Raw genomic sequence first — 20,017 nt, forward strand, 5'->3', positions numbered from 1 at the left:
AGAATATGGAATATATGTGTGTATATATATTCTGTATGCATCTAGAATCCTAAATGCCGTTTTCCCAATATTGTGTCTTTAATGGGAATTCACTGATTAGGTGCATAAAAGGCTACAGAAGACGACAGTTTCACTGTGCTCAGTTTTAATACAAAGAGTACTACGGTTGCTAAGAGACTGATACTTCAAGTTTGGAAATCTTCATCCACACTAGATATATTATCTTGGCAAATTGGACTTTCTGAGTTGGCAGCAAATGGAAAAGAGTAACTTTTAAAAATAGAGATAATTTAGATGACGTCAAAGACATCTGGTGTCCTTTTCTAGAAATGTGAGACTGATCTATTTTGCTTATGTGTATAAATCACTCTGCACCCAGTGTGAGGTTCTACTTATGCCTGAATTTGAGTCTGATTTATTAATAAATTCCCTTTATGTTTAAGATATTTAGCCAGGTATATTTTCATTAAATTTGCTTTATGTTTACAACAAATAGTACCTATCCACCCTGTGTACCTTGGAGACCCTCAGCTTTGTGCCTCTGCGCAAAGCAGGACCTCGTAGTGCCCAGAAAAACCCACCAGGCTCTGCAGTGACTCAGAGGGGACAGTCACTTACTTATTTACCTTCCTGGTAAATTTGCTCCCTCATCCCCGTACGGACCCTGGCAGTGCATACGCAGAGTAGTGTGGCTGCAGACTTTATTACCACCTTGCTAATGGGCTGCGTCTCTCATCCTGATTCCCATGCTGAATTGGATGGTGCGGAGAAAGGAGAGAGGTGTGTCTGGGCTTAATCATGCCTTATCATCCCTAATGCATTTTGGTCTCGAGAAGTGCCCGTGCTCCTGAATGGCAAGGAGGCTTTGAGTGACAGCTGGAAAGCAGCTAGGGACTCTCATGCCAGGCATAAGAGGCAGTGGAGAAGAAATGAGGGAACTGGAGAAAGAGCCAAGATGGGCAGCACGAGGCTGATGTGAGAGAAAGGGAATAAATTAGAAATGACTCAAAGACGGAGGGTGGGAGGAGATGGCACCAGGTCGCTGGGGGAGAAGGATTACACTTGTGTAGTGGGTGTGAGGGGCGGGAGAGCAGGGGACCGATGCAGCCCAGCGAAGGAAGGGCTCTCCAGGAGCACAGCCAGGGTCACATAGATAAGGCGTAGCTGCCTTTGCCATCTTCGGACTCTGGCTTGCAATGCTGGGGAAGGCTGTTCCCCCACTTCAGGTGTTGTCTGCTTCCCAGACAGAGATGGATGGCCAGGCATAAATTAATTCCTCCCAAGTAGAGCTTAAGCTGGACTTCTCCATAGTTGGAAGGAACATATTTGAATTTTAATATCAACTCTGAAAGGCAATTGCAGCCTGTGAACTTGATTACATGCTCAGGTTATGAGATTTTATGTTCTTTTTAGAAATGTTCATTTGTTCCAAGGACCGGGAGATACAGAAATGGCCACTGAAATGTGAAAATGTGATATATTTTTAAAGTATCAAGTGAACATAGAGTGAAATGATGATAAAGGCAGGTTACATGGTTTTTCAAGCTTAGACAATGCACTGTAATTGTATGTCAGAAGTCATTCAGGTTTGATATCATGCCAGCTAATTAAACCATCCTCTCTGAAGAGACTTACTGTACTTTCAGCTTTTGCTGTTTCGTTCTCAAGAACAAAAAAAACCCTCTGAAGGCAGCTCTCGTGTTCAGTGCTTGCGTTGGCATTAGTTTGGATGGGAACCAACACATGGGAAATGCAAGCTATAATCAAATCCTTGTCTTGTTCAACTGGTGTAACCAAAGGTGGTGGAAGGAAGAGAAGGGCCGTATGCCATCCCGTATACTGTGTGCATCTGCTGTCACTAATTTTTGGTGGCTTATCTCCATTCAAACTGATTGCCCTAAAGAAGAGTGGGGTGACCCAGAAATGCAGTGGCGTGAAGTGCCAAGTATACTCTTAAAGTTGGAAAATAAAGGCTGTTTCCTAACTAATTCAGCCTTTTCTGGAAGTTCTGGTGTCCTCACCCAAATATAGGATGCCCCCCATAGTGTCTACAGCAGGTACAACCTGACAGCAGTAGGAAGAGCTGGGTTTTTGGTCATAGGTACCAAAGTGCCAGCCTCCCAGGAGGCAGAGGCTGACTACAGAACATGCTGTCCAGTGAGCATTCCTGGAAAAACCATGGTATGTTTTCATGAAAGCAGGGAGCTAGAAGGTGTTCACTGAGAGTCCTTATAGCCTTTTCTGTATGTGGGAGAGACTGCCTCAGTTGAATAATCAAAGTGGCTGGAGAAGTTTGGAGCCCTGACAGACAGTTCATCTTCCTGCATCAGGTATCAAGCCTGCTCTGCAGTGTAAAATGGATGTTTTATCCCTAAAAGATGCATTTGATTTGTTTTTTTTAATGTGTTTCACTGAACCAGCCAGAGGAGGTGAACACTTACTTTATCACCTGTTGGCACTGGCTTCTTGAAAATTTAAATATCTCAAGGCTTAGAGCAGGCTCTATGGAGGGTGCAAACTGCCAGCTCCACCGTCATATGGGTACCACTGTCAGAAGTGGGGTGGACCTGGGTATGGCCTGGGAGCATCGCTCTTGGGTCTGATGTGTGAACTTTGGTGTGTTTTCCCCAAAGCTGGGAGGAGAGAACCAGCTTCATCTTGAACCAGAGGCAGAAACCTTCAGGTTCCCCTTGTCTTACATTTTATGTACTATAGAGGGGCTTCTTGGGCTGCTCCCAGGATTTGCTTAGTACAGAAACATGACCTGGGGAGGCTCTAACATTCACCTACACCACTGTGAACAGCTTCAGAGAGTATTAAACCTTGGAGAACCAGAGCATGGTTACTCTGCCAACTGCTGTCCTCACCCAAACAGATCTGATGATCTGCAAGGAGTAAAACAATTAGGTTGCCTCTTTTGCTGTCCCAGTCCAAGCAGTCAGCACTAGCAAAGGGCCCAAATCTCATTTTTCTTCCATCATGCCAGCAATGTTTCTCTTCATTTCACCAGAGAAGGAGTTGCCAAACTCATTCCTACTTTTGGGACAGGAAAAAAAAAAATAATAAAATTTACTGAAAGGTAGAAAATGAAAATAAATAAATTCTTCAACATTATTTAAAACGTCTTTAAAGCTTGTGAGTGAAGAAATCCCTTTTAAGTTGGATTGTCTGTGCCTGCCTCCAACACATATTTTACAATTGAATTCTCAAGGACTGCTTCCAGGTACACAGCCCAGAAAAAGTAGAGATTTATTCTTAGAACGCTTTATTTTTATGTGCCTTTGCTATGTAGAAACTGCAGTTTCATTCAAATAACCAAACAAGAAAGAAATGCAAATATTTCAATCGCTCTTCTGGAATGTTTGGAAGATGCAGCATTTTTCCTGTTTTCTGCAAAAGATAAACATAGTAAAAAGAAAACCGGAAAAGTTCCTCCTACACCTACTATTAAACATTTTGCAAGTAAAAGCTCTCTCTGGATTTGCAGGTGAAACCTTTCACATCGTGAGGGTCCTGAGCAGGTCTCTCCATACCTCAGTGACCTGAAATACTTCACTTAATCTCCTTCAGAAAAGTAAGTCTCCAGATCACTAGAGTAAATTTGTTCACATCAATGAGCAGCTTTCCGTTATCCATTTCTATTTCCAGTGGTGAATGTTTTAAACTGACTTTACAGCATCTCTGTCTGATTTCTTTGGCTGGAAATCAGGCTGGGCATGGCTCGGTTCAGGAAAACCCTGGAACTGGTTGCTGACCTTGTCTTTAGCCAACACATCAAGGAGAGGCTTGTGTGGATGCACACCAGACTTTTTGAGGTTAATTTAGAAATAAATATTCTGAAAATCCCTTTAATGTTCCGATGTTACAGTTGCAGTCTCTTAGGCTATAACCCACCCCAGCACCTGAAGGAGCACCTCTGGGATTTTGGACAGGATTTAGGAAGGAGGTATGTTTGAGTTGCATCCTGACCCTTGTAGCAACTCCTCTGACTTTGCACAGGGTTGCAGACCTGCTCAGGAGCAAGTTTTCGGCTGTTTGATGAGTGTCCTTGGGCAGCCTGAGTAGGCAGAGCTCCCCTTACAGTTTGTGTATGGCAGTCTGGAAGCCCTGGCCTAGGACAACACTGTGTCAGTGACACAACAGGTTGGGGTTATCAAGTGCAGAATAATAGAACGTGTCCCGTATGCCAGGACATGGCTGGATGCTGCCCAGAGATAAAGACCACAGCAGTTCCATTCCCCTCCAACAGATCTTAACACAGTATCAGAATAACTTCTGGTGTTATAGATGTACCTCCAGCCACAGAGAATAAAAATCTCAGATAATGTAGCTCCAGGGCAAAATTCAGATTTTTTAGTGATTTGCAATGAGTTTTCTCCTATCTGCATAAAGAAATACTTTTGAATTGCTAAAAAAAATGCTGAAGCTATATCAGTTTTGCATACGGGCTGAAAGCGTTGCTGTGGTGCATTTCGGTGCTTCCTGTCCCTAAACGAGTATGTTCCAATGATGCTTTGCAGTCAGGGTGGGAAAAGCTTTCTCAAATTGCTTTATACTTTGTAAAGCAATAAACTTGGACCAAAAAGCATGGAGGGAGCTGGGGAGCTCAAGCTGATTGTAATTCTTCCGGTGGAAACATTTTCCATCAGAAAAATGCAGATTTGATTACATTCCCTGTTGACAATGGCCCTTTCAACTGAAAATAATAGAAGAGCTTCATTTCAGTAATGCTGCAATATTTCGTTTTGAATTTATGATTTCACTTTTTAAAATATTAAATAACATGGCCATGAAGTATTGGGAATTCACTGCGGTGAAGCCTTTTCTGGAAACCATTCCTGAGCAGGAATGATAGATGAGCTTTGGTTTTGTTGCATTGCAAAGCCACCGAAGGAAAAGCAAACTGAAGGGCAGATTATTTCAGTATTTTCCTCACCTTTCTTTCTACAGGTATATTTGAAATTAACCCTTTTCATCCAATGTGGCCTGATCATGGCTGCTGTAAGGCTGAGGAAGAGGCAGTGCACAGCCGAGCTGCCCAAAACCCAACCAAGCACAGGATTGTAATTTACCACCTGGCAGAGCTCATGTTTTGGGCAGTGCCTCTGCTGCATCCCTCCTGCCTGCATCCCTCCTGCCTGCATCCCTCCTGCCTGCATCCAGGGTTGCTCCATCACTGTTCTTTTCCCTTCTGCATGAGCTCTCACATGTGTCTGCATTACCGAGAGCTTGCAGCCTTTGGTTTTATCTGGTCTTCAAATCAGTCGTCTTTATCTGATGGCAATTATGAGTCTGTTTGGGTAACTAAGGAAATTTCCAGTGTAATCAATAGGTGTCAACGGAGGCAGTGGAGCATTGGTGCTGCAGGGTTCAGGTTTTGAGGAGTGAGGTGTACAGCCCAGCTCTTCTGTCAGGCTGTGACTGGTTTCTCAGGGATTTGTGGACATATGAAAGTTATTTTGAGGTAAAAGTGCTCAGCGGAATTCAGAGACTATAGTGACTGTCAGCCAGAGAAGATAAAGAGGTACCCATTTTTACCATGCAACTGAAAGTGAAAATAAGGGCAAAAAAATGGCCCAAAGCAAGGGAAAAAATAAGAATTTAATTCACTGTGTTAGAGTTTGACTTTCTGTGCATACATAGCAGAAATTACAGTTTCTCTCTGGCACTCAGACCAAGACAGCGTTTCTGGTGTTATTGTTTCCCAGAGAGTTCATTTCAAAACGGAGCTAGCTCTCCATTTTTCCTCCTTTGGAGCCAGGATTGTTGTTTGTAGGATGAAGCTCATATTGCTGAGCCTCGAAACATTGAAGAGGGAGAACTGGAGAGGGTGCGTTAAAGTCAGATTTGTTTTGCTGAGCTCCTGTTCACAAGGTATGTTCTCAGTGAATCAATTTATGTGTTATAATCACTTTGGGTTTTATGGAGAAAAACTGTCTTTTTTCCGGGATGGAGTAGATTCTGGAACTTGGGGAACAGCAAATGCACAGGAACAGACAACTTTGAACTGAAAAGTGTTAAATCATAGGTATAGTGTGGTCCTTTCAAGGGGCAGCCTCTCACCTTGGGTGGTGATACCAGAAAAACAAGTAGTGGAAATAAATCCAAGGGCCAGGTGATAAATCTGCTGAGTGGAAAGGGACTAGGAGGATGCTCCCGTCTCACCTGGAGGAGTCGGTGGCAAAGCAATGAGCAATATCTGACTGTGGACTTAGAGGTGTGTGGGCTCATTTTGTAAGTCCTGAGCAGCCACTGCCAGGTACTGAGATGCTTCTCTGGTCCTTAGTATAACCATAGTAAGAACATATTAAGTTGGGTTTAATGTGCCACTGGGTGGCCACGTGGAAGTTCAGTAAAGGCAGAGGGACTGGAAGAGCAATCGAACTCCAGTAAAACTTGCCATAGGTGCTGCCTGTCCTGACTCGAGGGTCATTTTGCAATGGGAAGAAGGATGCCAACTTATCATCTTTGTCAGAGTTAACTCTCTGGGTGTTTGAAATGCTTGTAACAAATGGGTCTCTGCATAGCTGTTTCGAGGACATTATTCTAAATGGCAGGTACCTACGTCTGAATATTGGGCAGTAAATTTCCAACAGAGAGTGCTCAAAGTCTAATTAAGCCACATTTGCAAAGTCTGGGGAAAGAGCTACAAGTGATGGGAGAGGTTATATTTCCTATGCAGTTATTGCCAGGCAAGACTGCAGACTGAAACCCTTATTTTGGTAAGAAATGTATGAAGACTGTTCTAGCAGTAAATCAGTACAGGATGCAAATTATATATATTAAAAAAAAAAAAAAAAAAAAAAGATGGGCAGCCATTATCTCTTCAACATTAATGTGAGTCATCCCTAAGCAATCTTGAATCAAATCACTCTCTTTCTCCAAGATACTCCAGGGTAGGGCCCTAAGCTCATTATCTATTTATGTCCAGCAAATGTTTCACTTCTGATGATGAATTGGGTATTGATGTCAATAAACTAAATCAGCAGCTACCAGATGTTATAGGTTTATGTCTAGGCAGCTTAAAAAAAATGTTGTGAAGTTAAATAATTCTCTACGTGGCTCAACTGTTCCAAGGAGAATATGTACTGTGCATGAGGTTGTCTGAAGTGGTGTAGTGTCCTGGGAGGGAAAATGTTTTGTGCCTGCTGGATGTAAAGGATGAAGAAAGAATAAAGATGGTTTCCTATTAAAAAGAGCTAGTGAAAGAGGAGATTGGGGTTTCTTTGGGAAACAATGGAAATCTATTCTCTCCTTATTCATATTAGTATCAGGTTCTTTATTTGTAAACAGAAGTTGTAGCATGCATCTTAAATTTATCTGCTTTCATAGTGGTGACCTTCTTTCATTGCTAGGAGTACTTCTTTTTCTTTTTCTTTTTTTTTCTTTTTCTTTTTCTTTTTCTTTTTCTTTTTCTTTTTCTTTTTCTTTTTCTTTTTCTTTTTCTTTTTCTTTTTCTTTTTCTTTTTCTTTTTCTTTTTCTTTTTCTTTTTCTTTTTCTTTTTCTTTTTCTTTTTCTTTTTCTTTTTCTTTTTCTTTTTCTTTTTCTTTTTCTTTTTCTTTTTTTCTTTTTCTTTTTTCTTTTTCTTTTTCCTTTTCCTTTTTCTTTTTCCTTTTCTTTTTCCTTTTCCTTTTTCTTTTTTTCTTTTTCTTTTTTCTTTTTTCTTTTTTTCTTTTTTCTTTTTTTCTTTTTTTCTTTTTTCTTTTTTTCTTTTTTTCTTTCTTTCTTTTTTCTTTTTTTCTTTTTTTCTTTTTTTCTTTCTCAAGAATGAGTAATAAATTTTTACCCTACCTTGAACATCCTGGGTTACAACACTTCCAGAGAGTCCCACAAAATGTCTGAGTCTGACTGCCCACCTTAGTAACAGTCCCATCACAGAGACCAGAGCTGGAGAGGACCATAAGCCTGACCAGTGCAGGGTCCAAGCAGGACCAGAAGTGGCTTTCACCAACAGTGTACAGTGGCTGAGCTGCACCTGCCAGGAGATAAACAGGCGTGGGCCTCAAGGGCTGTTCGCATGGCATTTTCCAGCAGCTTAATAATCCATGACAGGGGAGGAACAAAAGAAGCACAAGAGGAGATTTGCAGGTCTTGTAGAACTCTCTGGATTTACATATTTTGCCCCAGTCTGTGTGTTTGGAAGTACATAGTCTTTTCCTTTCTCCTAGCTGCAGAGTTTTGTGTGTGGAACAAGTCAAAAGAAGGAGGATAGGAGATACTCCTCGTGGTTGCATTGAATACCCCACCCAAGGTGCCTGCAGGGTCTCATGGGTTGTGCCAGGAGACCAAAATGCCCCTCTGGAAATAGCATGAGGTGCAGCGCTGGCTCCACATCCATCTCCTGCAGTGACAGTGATATGCAGTGGAGTCTTGCATAAAATGCTGAGACCTTTAAAAAGATGCTTTCCATCCAGTGAATAGAAATGAGATATTTGCTTATGCAGCCAACAGCCACCCTAATGCTGTTATTTATGATTTGTTTGATTGTCAGTGCTCAAAAAACGACCCATGTTATGAGCTGTTTGGTTGAGAGAGTGGAACCACAGAGCCAAGGATGTAGCAATACATCAGGAGGACCAGAGATCTGAGCAAAGTCCTCAAACAGGGATTGGCAGATGATGTGCTCAAGTACGCAGTACGTGATCCCTCATGTAAGAATTAACACGAAACCACCTTGGTTTTATGCTGACTGCTGCAGTGTGCACTGGTATACTTGGAGTAAAAATTTTTTTAAGGAGGAGTAGGGACGTGGGCTGGAAGAGGTCCCTGAAGCTGGTTCCTACTGCTAGAGGTGACTTGGTCACAGAAAGCAAAGCTGCCCAGAATGCTGCAGTCGTTGCTCACCTCTGAAACTTTCTTCTAATTGTCAGGCTAAAATTTGCTCATATATGTTTGTTCTTAGACCAATATTGCTCTTCACCTGAAATAGCTTTTCTCTGTCCTTGGGATGTCCACCTCCATTTTCCTGCCCTCCTCAGTCTATTGCAGATGCAAATCAAAACACCTCCCTGAGCTGAGCCCTGCTCTTTTCTCACCTGACAGCCTGGCCATTTGCATCCTCTTCGACCTCCTCCTCACTTCTTTCATTCCGAGTTCCTCCCTCACCTTTCTCAGGCACTGGAAACTTGAGTATTCTGCATTATTTAATGGTGAGGGGCACAGCACAGCATCTCCAACCCCATTCATCCTTCTGTTGGCGTCAGGAGGAGCTGAAGGGGAGCCCTGCTTGTCTCCTGGATGAAATTCTGGCCACGGTAGGGAAATTTATAGGGAAGAGTGGAAGTTGCTATTTTGCCAAATTCTTCTGACAGCTGGCTTTCAGCACCGTGCTTCCCCGCTGGCTCGGTGCGATGCTGCAGGGCTCGTGCAATCACACACTGCTCAGCATGCACTGCCCGCAGAAGGGAGGGATGAAGCCACATTTACAGAGCAGCCTTGTGCGAAGGAGTTTGAGTGCTGCTGTCCACGCCAGCCTGCCCTCGGAGTAAGTATCTTCAAGCATTCCCAATCCAGCCCCTGTTGCTTCCACTAAAAGCTTCCATTTAAGAGAGTGTCTAGTAGCAGCAGATAGCCTTTATTTTGTGCATTTATATGGTAATGTGGTGTTCCTGCAGGTTACTTGGCAAGTATTAAATGTGTTTGGGAACATAACCACAGGAAATGTCATTTCCACAAATCATTTTTTCCTGGAGAAGGAAAAAAAAAAAAAAATCTGCCAAATTTTGTATGAAAAAGTCCTGCTCAGGAAAAACAAGACAAGGCATTTACTTTTGAGGCAGACCTTTCTGAGCTGAGGTACTTTGTCAAGTTGACTAGCACTGGTTTGTTTTGCCCATTTGACATAACTGTGTCTACCTGAGCTGCCGTAGCACTGAGACCACTATAAAACCCGGGGGTTTACGCCGCAGTTCCAGCTGCAGCCTTGGTCCGTGCTTCTTTTTGGTGATGCTGATAGGATTTGGTGCCTGAGCCTCAGCAAGATGCTGCAGCCGTTCAGGTAGACGCGGCTCCAGGTTGCTGTGAAAAGGTTTGATCTGGGGATGCTGAACTGTTTTGCTGAGGTTGAGAATAACCGAGTGAAATATTTTGACACTTTCAATTGGAATATGCTGGGGGGGGGAGGCGTTTCCATTAGATGAAAAATGTACTTATTTTGACACTTTGTTGCAATTTGCAGCAAAAAAACAAGCATAAGAATAGCAGATGGAGGGATGGAAATTTCCATTTTTTTTAAACAGACATAGTAGTTAGGAGACTCACTTAACAGTTCACTCAAGGACGTGCTATTTGCAGCTTTTAGATCATTCAGTTTGTACTTTGGTGCCCAAACCTGCAATTAAGTGAATGAGATGACTTGCAAGATTTCGGGTGGTGGTATTTCTTCTCTTATCATACTAATGAAAATAACTATAGGACTCTGATTGTAATTGCTGTGCATTTAGGGTGTGGTAGTTACGGTGTAATTACAAAATTTATTATGGTGATATTTATATCCGGTGAAATAACCTGAAACCATCTGCAGCGCCCAAGGGTAGCTAGTGGACACTAGTGGCTCAGGCTGAATTTATTTCCTGGAGTATTGTGATTCATTCTCATTCAGGAAGCAAAACAAAAGTAATGATGGTTGCCTCTAGTTACCAGTCATAGGGAAATCATCTGTAAATAAACCTGTTACTGAATGTGGAGAAGGGATGAGCCGGGGCTGGGAGCGAAAGGTCAGGTTCCTGCTTGGCCAGGGCAACCAGAGGTGCGGAGAGGTGTTTTGAAGGGAAAGGCTGGAGCTGGCGCCATGTGAGCGGGTGGGTGAGGACGTCTCTTCTGGATGCAGATGGAGAGAGTTAACGCCTTGCTAGGCTGGGTGTCAGGTCCAACTCTGACAGCAGTCTTGTTTGTGCCCTTCAGAAAGGTAATGAACGAAAATCATCCTTTTCCCTGATTCTTCCTTTCTTTCTTCCCAGAGGAGTGTGGGGGTAATTGGCCGGTCATGTGCTCCTTAATAGGGAAGCTGGAAGGTGCAGCTGGTAAATGTGAGGAAAGAGAGGGAATTAATTAAAAGCAACCCTCCTCATATGCAGCTTTTGAATGCTCAAATAACTCTGAGCAGTGAGTGCTGTGCTCTTGGGTCTCATGGAACATAAATCCTCACCGGGCAAAAAACATAAGGCTAAACTTTCCTGAGCAACATGCCTTCAAACCCAGCTCACCACACCTGCCTTGGCCCAGACGGCTCAGGCGAGGGCCCTTCTGCTCCGAAATCTTGGCTGATTCTCACAGCGCTCCTTCCTCCTTGCTGCACTTTTTGTCCTGGCAATTCTTTCCAGCCTTGTATCGTTTTGGAATTTAATTAATGTTGTGACTGCTCTCTCTTTGAGATCATTAACAAAGATGTTAGAATGGGGCCAGATGCTGATCCCGTCTCTTCCCTCTTTCACTTGAACGATGTTCAGCATTAAGCATTGTGTATGGTCCGTCTGACAGTCTCTCTCTCTGCAGAAGCATTGCTTGCTGGTACTGTTCGGATTAATTCTGGGAGTGAGATGGTTTAGGGCTGCTAATAGTCACTGGCTGTCAGGTGAGCACTTTTTTGTTGACATCACCTTATATAGAGGAGTGACTGTTCCCAGGGGCTGGAGAAACTGAGACATGGAGAAGAGCACTCAGGTCCTAGCCTGGGCTCCTTGGGAAGGAGTGACGTTTCCTGAGGCTCAGGTCCGTGCCATCACCAGCAAAATGGGCTATTTTCTGTTCTCTAAATCTTGCTGTGTTTTCTCTTCTTTCTTCCCTTTTATCCTCTAATATAGTTCTGTGTCAACTGCCTACCTTTGGGAGTAAAAGAGGATACTATATAGTGGAAAGGGGAATAAATATTAGCATTTGCTAACACTCCAGAAAAGGTGTAATCTGAGTATATGTGCTTTGTTGGGTGTAGAGGCTCTGCTGCCATCCTGGCTGGGCAAGGGGAAAGGCAACTGCTGGGCAGCATTGCTTTGTCACCCGCCCCCCACCGTTATCCTTACTTTTCCTTTCAAAGACTTACCTTCTGGGCCAGGGTAAAGCATCCCTATGCAGGGCAGCTTCCAGCCACGATGGAAGAGGTCTCAAAGTTTCTCCTAAGCCCTGGCGGTGTCTTTGTTGAGAGATTTACTCCGTGGACCACGTCCGCTCCCAGTTCTGAGCCAGGAGCATCAGTTGCCATGGCGACTTCTTTGGGAAAGTCATATGGGGAAAGTGCTGATGTATTTTTAGCTTTGGGTAATGAAATTTAACAGCTGGAGATAAAGGTAAGGGCCAGCCAGGGTACCACATGTTCATGGACCGCTGTTTGGGACCGGCTCTTCGGCAGCGCTGGCGGGGCTGGGTTTGGGAAGGATGCTCAGGCCTGTGGCTCACACGCTGGGTGCTGTGCAGGACAGCACCCACGAGTATGTCAGAGGAGAAAGAATCACTATAAAGACAAGCTGATAAGGAGGTGGTGTTACATGTAAAGACAAAGAGGAGGCACTGACTGAGGTCACAGCTCCTTCGTGTACAGTGTGTTCAACCTATAAATAGCTCTTCAACTATACCTCTGCACAAGTGGTATTTATAGAGTGATGAGTGAAAAAAGCTTCATTTGGTGTCAGGAGCTGATGTGTGAAGGATGTTTCAGGCTTGGTCAAAAGTTCAGATTTCTGAGAGATACGGAACAGAGCTGGACCCCAAACATGTGGGGTTTCCTCTGATCGAGGCTCAAAGGTTGCAGTGCTGTTAAATGCCCCCTCAGAAGTCAGGGTATCTGGAGAAGATACTTGCTAGATATTGGCATTCAGATATCCTGCAGCAGAGCCCTTGTACAGACATAATTTATTCATGTAATTTGGATCAGTCTAACTCTTGCGTAAACTTTTCTGAAGGTAGGCTCATATTTTATTTTCTAAAATACTTTCTCGGCTCCCTGCTATATTTTTAGTTCTTTCGTCTTCAGCTGTCAAAAGTTTATTTTAAAATTAATTGATTTCGATGTAATATTTACCGCACTTTAGCTTTCAGCACAGCATATGAAAATAGATTTCACTACAGCTGGCAGTGTCTAATGGGATTCGTTCCTACTCCAAAGGTTCTTTGCATTATGTACTGATACTTCCAGCCGAGCTTGCTTTGAACAGCCTCACCATCTTTTCATAGCACCAAGCCTACACCAGCCTGGGCTGGCAGGGAGACAAGGTGAAGCATTTAAGTTTAAAGAAGCCACAGTTGATGCATACTTGAACCCACAGTGTAGATGTTACAGATATGGCCCAATATTCATTGGCATTAATAGGATCTTCCCTTTTTGCATCAGTGGGCTCTTTGGATGGATTAAATATTGATCATATCTCATTATGATAACACAGCTGTGGTGAAGATGAAGCAGTAGGTCGTGGAGGTGCCCTGGCCCTGGCACATCACCAGGGTATTACACATGGCAGAAAGCATCCCATGGAAATTGGAGCAGAATTTGCTAATGCACTGGTGTTGTCAAGGGAGGTGGTGAACTTTGATGTGAGGTGATTTGGAAGCAGCCTTTGAATTGTAAAGCTTTACAGAACCTGTTAGCAGAGATGTCACTGAAACCATTTCCTGGTGGGTTATGATGCTCCTGGCTTTTTCCCAGGAGGACTGAGGACCTTTCACGTAGCTCCACTGCGGGGGACTGCTGCCTCCCTTACACCTGGGCAGCAGAGGGCAGAGGTGACGTGCTGGCAGTCCATGGCAGGACTGAGAATATTTTCTTGTGAGGTTTAATGCCTGAACTACCCAGGACTGGCCAAACTTTTTCCATCCACTGTTTCCTGATAGAGAATAGAGCATTTTTTAATTAGGTTTTTGTTGGGGTTTTTCTCAAAAAAACCTGCTGAGTTTTCCCTCCCACTTCTCCAATGAAATGCTTTCACATGAAGATTAAACTCCTCTGAGCAAAGTTGCAGCGGGCCCCAGCATACTGATTTTTCTTATATCCTCATTCCTAAAAGAGATATGATAAAGCATCCTGTGTTTTTCTCTCCACAGCATGGGGCAAAGATCGTTTAACCAAAACTAAGAAACCAACACCTCTTTCTCTCCCCACTTCCAACCAAACCCTTTAAAGTAAATAGGCTCCCAGCTGGCTGAAATGTTAAAATTTCTCTGTTTGGCATTTGCAACAGTCAGATCTGGGGAGCTTGGTGGTGGGGCTTCAAGCTGAGACGTCTGTGAGGAGCAGGAAACATGCAGGGTCATTGAAGTGGTGGATGCATAGGAGTCCTTCGGTGTGGTGCACGAGTGGAGAGTGGCTCTTAAAGGCTGGAGGGGAATATGCCAGAATTAAAAAGCATAACAAAGTCAGATGTCAGAAGCTGAGACAGGCTGAGGAAGAATGATGGAAGTGATTCCTTTGATGCCATCAGCATTTTTATTGATCAGAGGCTGTTTACTGCTGTAAAACAGTTATAAATTAGAGAAGAGATGTGAGGAGGAGTGAGAGATGGAAATTGCCCGGGTATGGTTTAAAAGATGCACATCTGCATTTATCGGACAAGGGAGAACATGTACATCCAGGCTCTGACTGCAGAGCTCCGTGCCCTGCAGAGGAGGCAGTCAGCACCCAGCTGTTCTGGTCACATAGTTTTGTTGGAGAAAGTTAGAGCTTGGTCTGCCCATGTAACATAAGGCAAACGTGCTTGCAGACATGCTGAGGGGCTTGGAGAAGAGCTGCTGGAGAAGCCCCTGGGGCTGGGGTTTGCTGTACAGCTGTACGCAGGGAGACTTTACTGAAGATCAGGGTGGTTCACCCGCAGCAGTCCAGGGCAGATGCAGCAGAAAGAAACGGAGTTCGATGTGTAATGAATTTTGCAATGATATTTAGCACAGAAAACAGGCAGCGAGAGTGGGGATGCTGTTGTATTTATCCATCTGCATACAGAGGCATGCATGCGTGGCTGCATACACGCAGGTATATATGTGTGTATGAACATATCCTGATTGCACTGACTTGAAATGGCCAAATATGTGTCATTAACATTAGAAAATGCAATATATGTTGCTTCTGTGTCCCATGTGTGCAGATGCATTGACCAGGGAGTCCTCCACCATAACAAGTCCTCTCTTCTTCCTTCTCCTTTACAGAAATCCGCGAAGCTTTCCGGGTGCTGGACAGGGATGGCAATGGCTTTATATCCAAGCAGGAGCTGGGCATGGCAATGCGTTCCTTGGGTTACATGCCCAGTGAGGTGGAGCTGGCGATTATCATGCAACGCCTTGACATGGATGGTAAGTCCTTGCTGTTGGTTCGCTGTTACTGGCGGAGGGGGGCTTTCCCAGTGCGTTGTAGCCCATGTTTTTGGCTCAAATAATTTATGGTCAGAAGGAAGGTCTGGAGAGGAAGCTGTGAAACTTGCAAGGAAAGGGCAGATGACTGTGAGCCGTCAGCCTCCTGTAGATAAACCTGCCCCTCAGGCAACCCATGCAAGGGAGATGGAGCATCTTATATTTAACCAGCTGATACAGTTGAGTGAAGACAGACCAGCTTTTGCAACCTTTCTCTGCAGAGCTGCAAATGGTCTTTTGCAAGGCTGTTGTAACCTTTCTCTTTGCATTCCTGGGCAGAATCTGGCCCAATGACACTTACCAGAGCACCCAACCAAGCAGAGTTGCCCAGTCCTGTGGCCTCACAGCTCCTTGCAAGTAAAAAAGATGCTGTGGATGGGAGCTGTGTTGTGTTGTAATGAAGTGTTGATGGTTTTTGAAGGAGAAGTTTAGAAGAGTGGAATAATTTTGAGCAAAGTCCTGCTGTGAGAGCTCGTCAAACGATTACTAAGAGGTAATAAAAGAAACAGAACCCACCATTAACAGGAAGAGAGAAATGCAGCATCAGGATGCTGGAGCCCAGGGAGGACTTTTTAACTGCTGCAAAGCTACAATCAGAGATGATCACAATGAGCGGGCTGTCTTTAAAATGTCCTTGGTCAGAGCAGGAAGAGAGACTTTCATGATGCCCGAAATGTGCAGGGAAGCTGGGGTGTGGATCTGACTGTCTCCCACCCTTCTGCAGGCGACTGCGGCAGGGTGGAAACACTGTGCAAAGTTAGATGAAATCACGCCAAACCAGAGTGCTGGATGCAGCCCTGGTCTGAAGGGGAATGTTTGGCAAGCCGATGCGACGCCAGCATCCTTGGGGAGACTGCTGAGAGCAGAGACCATGGGAGATGGTGGCAACGGGAGTGAAGCTCTCCTACCTCCCTGGGGATATCCGACTTGAATGCCCCCATGAGATGCACAGCACAACTATATTCATCAGGCCAGGGGAAGCAGGGAAGAGGCTGTCAGCCTGCCCGAGGGTGTTCAGCATCTCCCCTAGACAGGGAGACAAAGTAATGCAAAACCTGGAAGATAGAGAAGACCAGCTGTTGAAATGATCTCATTCCTGAAAGAAAAGAAAAAATAAAAAAATCCATCGCTTTTAAAAGCATTGTTTCAAAAAAATTATTGTTTGCACCTTGTTATGTTCTGCTGGCCTTTCCTAGCAGACCAGGTGATTTCTCTTTAGGTTTTGTGAAGGAAGGCCAGACTCAGCATGGTGCCAATTCATGGGGTCTTTTACCGAAACTCTGCGCTTTTTTGGAAAAAGAGTGCTGTGGACTTGGCTTCCAGTTTTGATTCATCTCCAGTTATTCCCTGACTCTCAGTCTCGCAGACATGAGACTTTGGCACTCTTTTGTATACACTCCTAGCGTGCAGGGACCTGTAATCGGAGAGGTGGAGTTAAAATGTAGAGTAATGAGCTGCAGATGGAAGGTGTTAAATTCCTGTTTGAGACTTTTTCAGAAGGCTCAATGTGTTTTCTGCAGAGATGGGAGGTGATTCTCCATCTCTTCCAGCTCAACAACTCCAAAGATAGAGTCCGGTTGTGCTGGGTGTTTTTATTGTTCTTATGTCTCAGCTGCCTGTTGTTGCAGTGTTTTGAGCAGAGGGTTTGAGGGCTGGACACAAGTCTGTGCTATGTGAAGGGCAAATGGACCATACATTAAAAAAAGACAGGGTAATGGGAAATTTCTTAGTCACTGAGCAAATAGGGGAATATTATGTGAAAGATTTACCTTGCCTGAAAGTTGAATTAATGCTATATAGCTTGAATTAATATTATATGGCTTATGGCTACTTTTTCTCTGATAGATTGTCTTCATTTTTTAAAAATTTATTTAACTTGAAATATGTAGTGAGAACCAGCAGTAGCTTCCTCCTTCCTCTCCCACTGTGCATGAGCATCATTTGGTAGCAGGGCTTGAACCCAGTGAGCTCCTGGGGATGTCCGTCATGCCTGCGCTCCCAGGGACAACCTTACCCTCCTTCCCATATAGTCCTGTGGAGGGGGAGGGTTGCTGAACTTTTCCAAGGCTTTGGCTCAGCATCAGGTGGGTGGGAAGCTCAGCTGGATGAAAGGTCACGTTCAAGGAGGTCAGGAAAGCTAGAGGGGAGGTGGTAATCCTCCTGCGCATCTCCCGGCACCTGACATGAATTACGATGTGACGGCAGGTAGTGTAGCCAGACGTCCGTTTCTCCACACAAGGCTGCTGCCAGTGTCTGCTAATAATGAGGTAATACAATTGGCAGTGGTTTATATTTAATCTGAACCAGCCTGAACAGACCTAGTGCAAACATACGGTTTTCATCAGAAATTACCTTGGGAGTGCATTCTCATTGCAGGATGGCAGAGTGGCTGTATCTGCCATGGCTTATTTAACTGATGGGCTTCAAATAATGAGCAACTGGAGCTGGTCTGATTTTGTATTTCATCACCGACCCTATTTTCTCTAGGGATATGGAGGGAGGCTCAACCCTGTCTAGGTCAGGCTGAGGAAGCATTTGCGCTGTAGGAGCAGGGTTGCTAGGTTGGACCAAACGTGTTTTACGAGGAGCATGTGCAATGTATGCTGGAGTGGTTTTGTGGCTGAGCATAAACTGATATGACAAGAGCATTTCACACCTGTATGTCACCTTCTGCCACAAAGGATCTCCCCAAGCTCAGTGAATAACTCAGGGATCAACTCCAGAGACACCCAAGGACAACTGCCTCTGGGGCTGTAGCGTACAGCTGTTCAGTAACACACAGTGAGCCTCCAATCAGAGCAGAAATGAAGGTGCATTTCATAATTCATTGCATTTGAAGGCAAAATGTAGTTAGTTAGAAAAAGCTACTTGAACTTAAGTGAAAATGGCAATTGCGCAGCTTGGATTTTGCCCAGGAACTCTTCACAGGTGTTGTATTGCTTTTAATGGCTCCATGGCTTTTGAGTGCTACCATCAGCCTCCCTTCACAGGTGACATGCCAGCAGCCCTGGCATTGGCAGGGTGGAAATGAGTTCAATGAGTGGGTTTGCCCACAGAGACTGTCATGGGGTGATGCTGGGGATGCTCAAGAGCTTGCAAATGTCCTCCAGGGCTCAGAGTGGCAGGAGGAGTCACTGTTGGGATCACAAGGATGCAGGTTGTCCCATCTCGTGAAGCCCATGGCACATGGAGAGGCTTGGGTTGCTTATCTGCTGGGCTTCGGTGCCATGGCACAGCAAAGCTGCTGCAGGGCTGGGGAAGAGGGAGAGCAGACAAGAAACATTAAAATGGGACACCAGGGTGGCTTGGGGCTGGCAAACAGATCAAGACTATTTTCCCCTGTACAACAAATACAAACTCACAGCAAATCCTATACTGAGAAACATCAAAAACCAGCTTGCCATCCCCAGAGACAGCTGGCAAATACTCCCAAGAGGCTGACCGCATGATTACCTATTGACTTGGCTTTTTTTACCCCAACAGCTGAGGCGAGTTTGGGCCACTGGGGCAAGAGATGTTTTGTTCCTGCCCTGGGGCAGGGTGTGGGTAGCGGTAACTGATGGTGGCATTTGGGAAGCCCTCAGCCTTGGCCATGCCTTGTCCTGAGGACATGCCACAGCCCTGCAAAGAACCACGATCCCAGCTACATTTGTCCCCTTAGCACGTGCTGAAGGCACTGATTTCCAGTGAAAATCTAATTCTCACCAGTGCTCACTGAAGGAAGATAAACATCAGAGGCTGGAGGACCCCCTGAATTTCCTACAAACACCTTCTCCACCTTTGCTTCCAAGTCTCTTTGCTGTTCTGCCAGGCATGCTTCACCCAGGTGAAGAGGAACGCAGCTGCCGCAGAGAGAAATATGATAGTTGGCATAAAAAAAATGAATTAGGGAGAAAAATGAGAATCTGCTTCGACTATTTCAAGGTCTCAAGGGAAATCTTATAAATCAACAGAAACACCCTTTTATGAACTACCGGAAGATGCTATGGCATTGCTGTGATGGGGGAGATGCAAGTACCAAAACAGAACAGAAGGAAAAGGGATTGTCTGTGCAAAAATGCCTCTTTTTGGGGAGTGAGGTGAGGAACGGTGGTTCCGTCACATGTCAGAGCATGAGATGGACATTAGGCCAAAGTTTTGCTTACATCTTGGTACAAGTGGTGTGCGACTGTGTGCCAGCAGAAGGTGGTTCAGTATAGCTGGGCATCTGTCCAGTGTGCTGTGCCTGATAGGGACATATTGTTTGCTTTTGGTCTGCAAATAGAGGTCAAATCTTACCTTTGTTTATACCCTTGATTTGCTTTATTCTTAGACATAATTAGATATTGTATGAACATAAACATTGCAGACTATGAGAGGTGCATACATTTCTGTCTGCAATCTGGAGAATGACCTGAAATGTTCTGCCAGTATGTGGAAAGTAAAATATTTTATATATTTATGTGCTGGAAAAGAAATTATTTGTAAATTCTTCCAATTGGCAGTAATGCTAATAAAAATGCAGAGAAATGGCACATTAAATGTGTTGCCTTATCTGGGATGTCTACTCTTTAAGCAGACTTTCGCAATAAAATAGATGAATGTGTGACTTAAGTGTCAAACTGTTTCGTTACAACATAAGACACTTTTATCTGAGGAATAAAATAAGCACTCAGTGTACTAATTAGAGGAGCAGCTGGTTTTCAGTACCCT

The 20,017-nt window shown here is 44.4% G+C and overlaps 1 protein-coding gene across 3 annotated transcripts in view; it reads left to right on the forward strand.

Annotated features, from left to right (window-relative positions):
* Positions 1 to 20,017, forward strand: part of CALN1 (calneuron 1) — a 130,006-nt gene that overhangs the window by 38,750 nt on the left and 71,239 nt on the right. For all 3 annotated transcript variants that reach the window (XR_012625751.1, XM_074845330.1, XM_074845329.1), the window contains exon 3: positions 15,125 to 15,268. Coding sequence is in view for 2 of the 3 variants with exons in the window: in XM_074845330.1 (XP_074701431.1) it covers positions 15,125 to 15,268 (144 nt within the window). In the remaining variant the exon portion in view is untranslated. The remainder of the gene's footprint in view (positions 1 to 15,124; positions 15,269 to 20,017) is intronic.

Source organism: Strix aluco, chromosome 19, assembly GCF_031877795.1.
Source record: "Strix aluco isolate bStrAlu1 chromosome 19, bStrAlu1.hap1, whole genome shotgun sequence".
Lineage (NCBI taxonomy): Eukaryota > Metazoa > Chordata > Aves > Strigiformes > Strigidae > Strix > Strix aluco.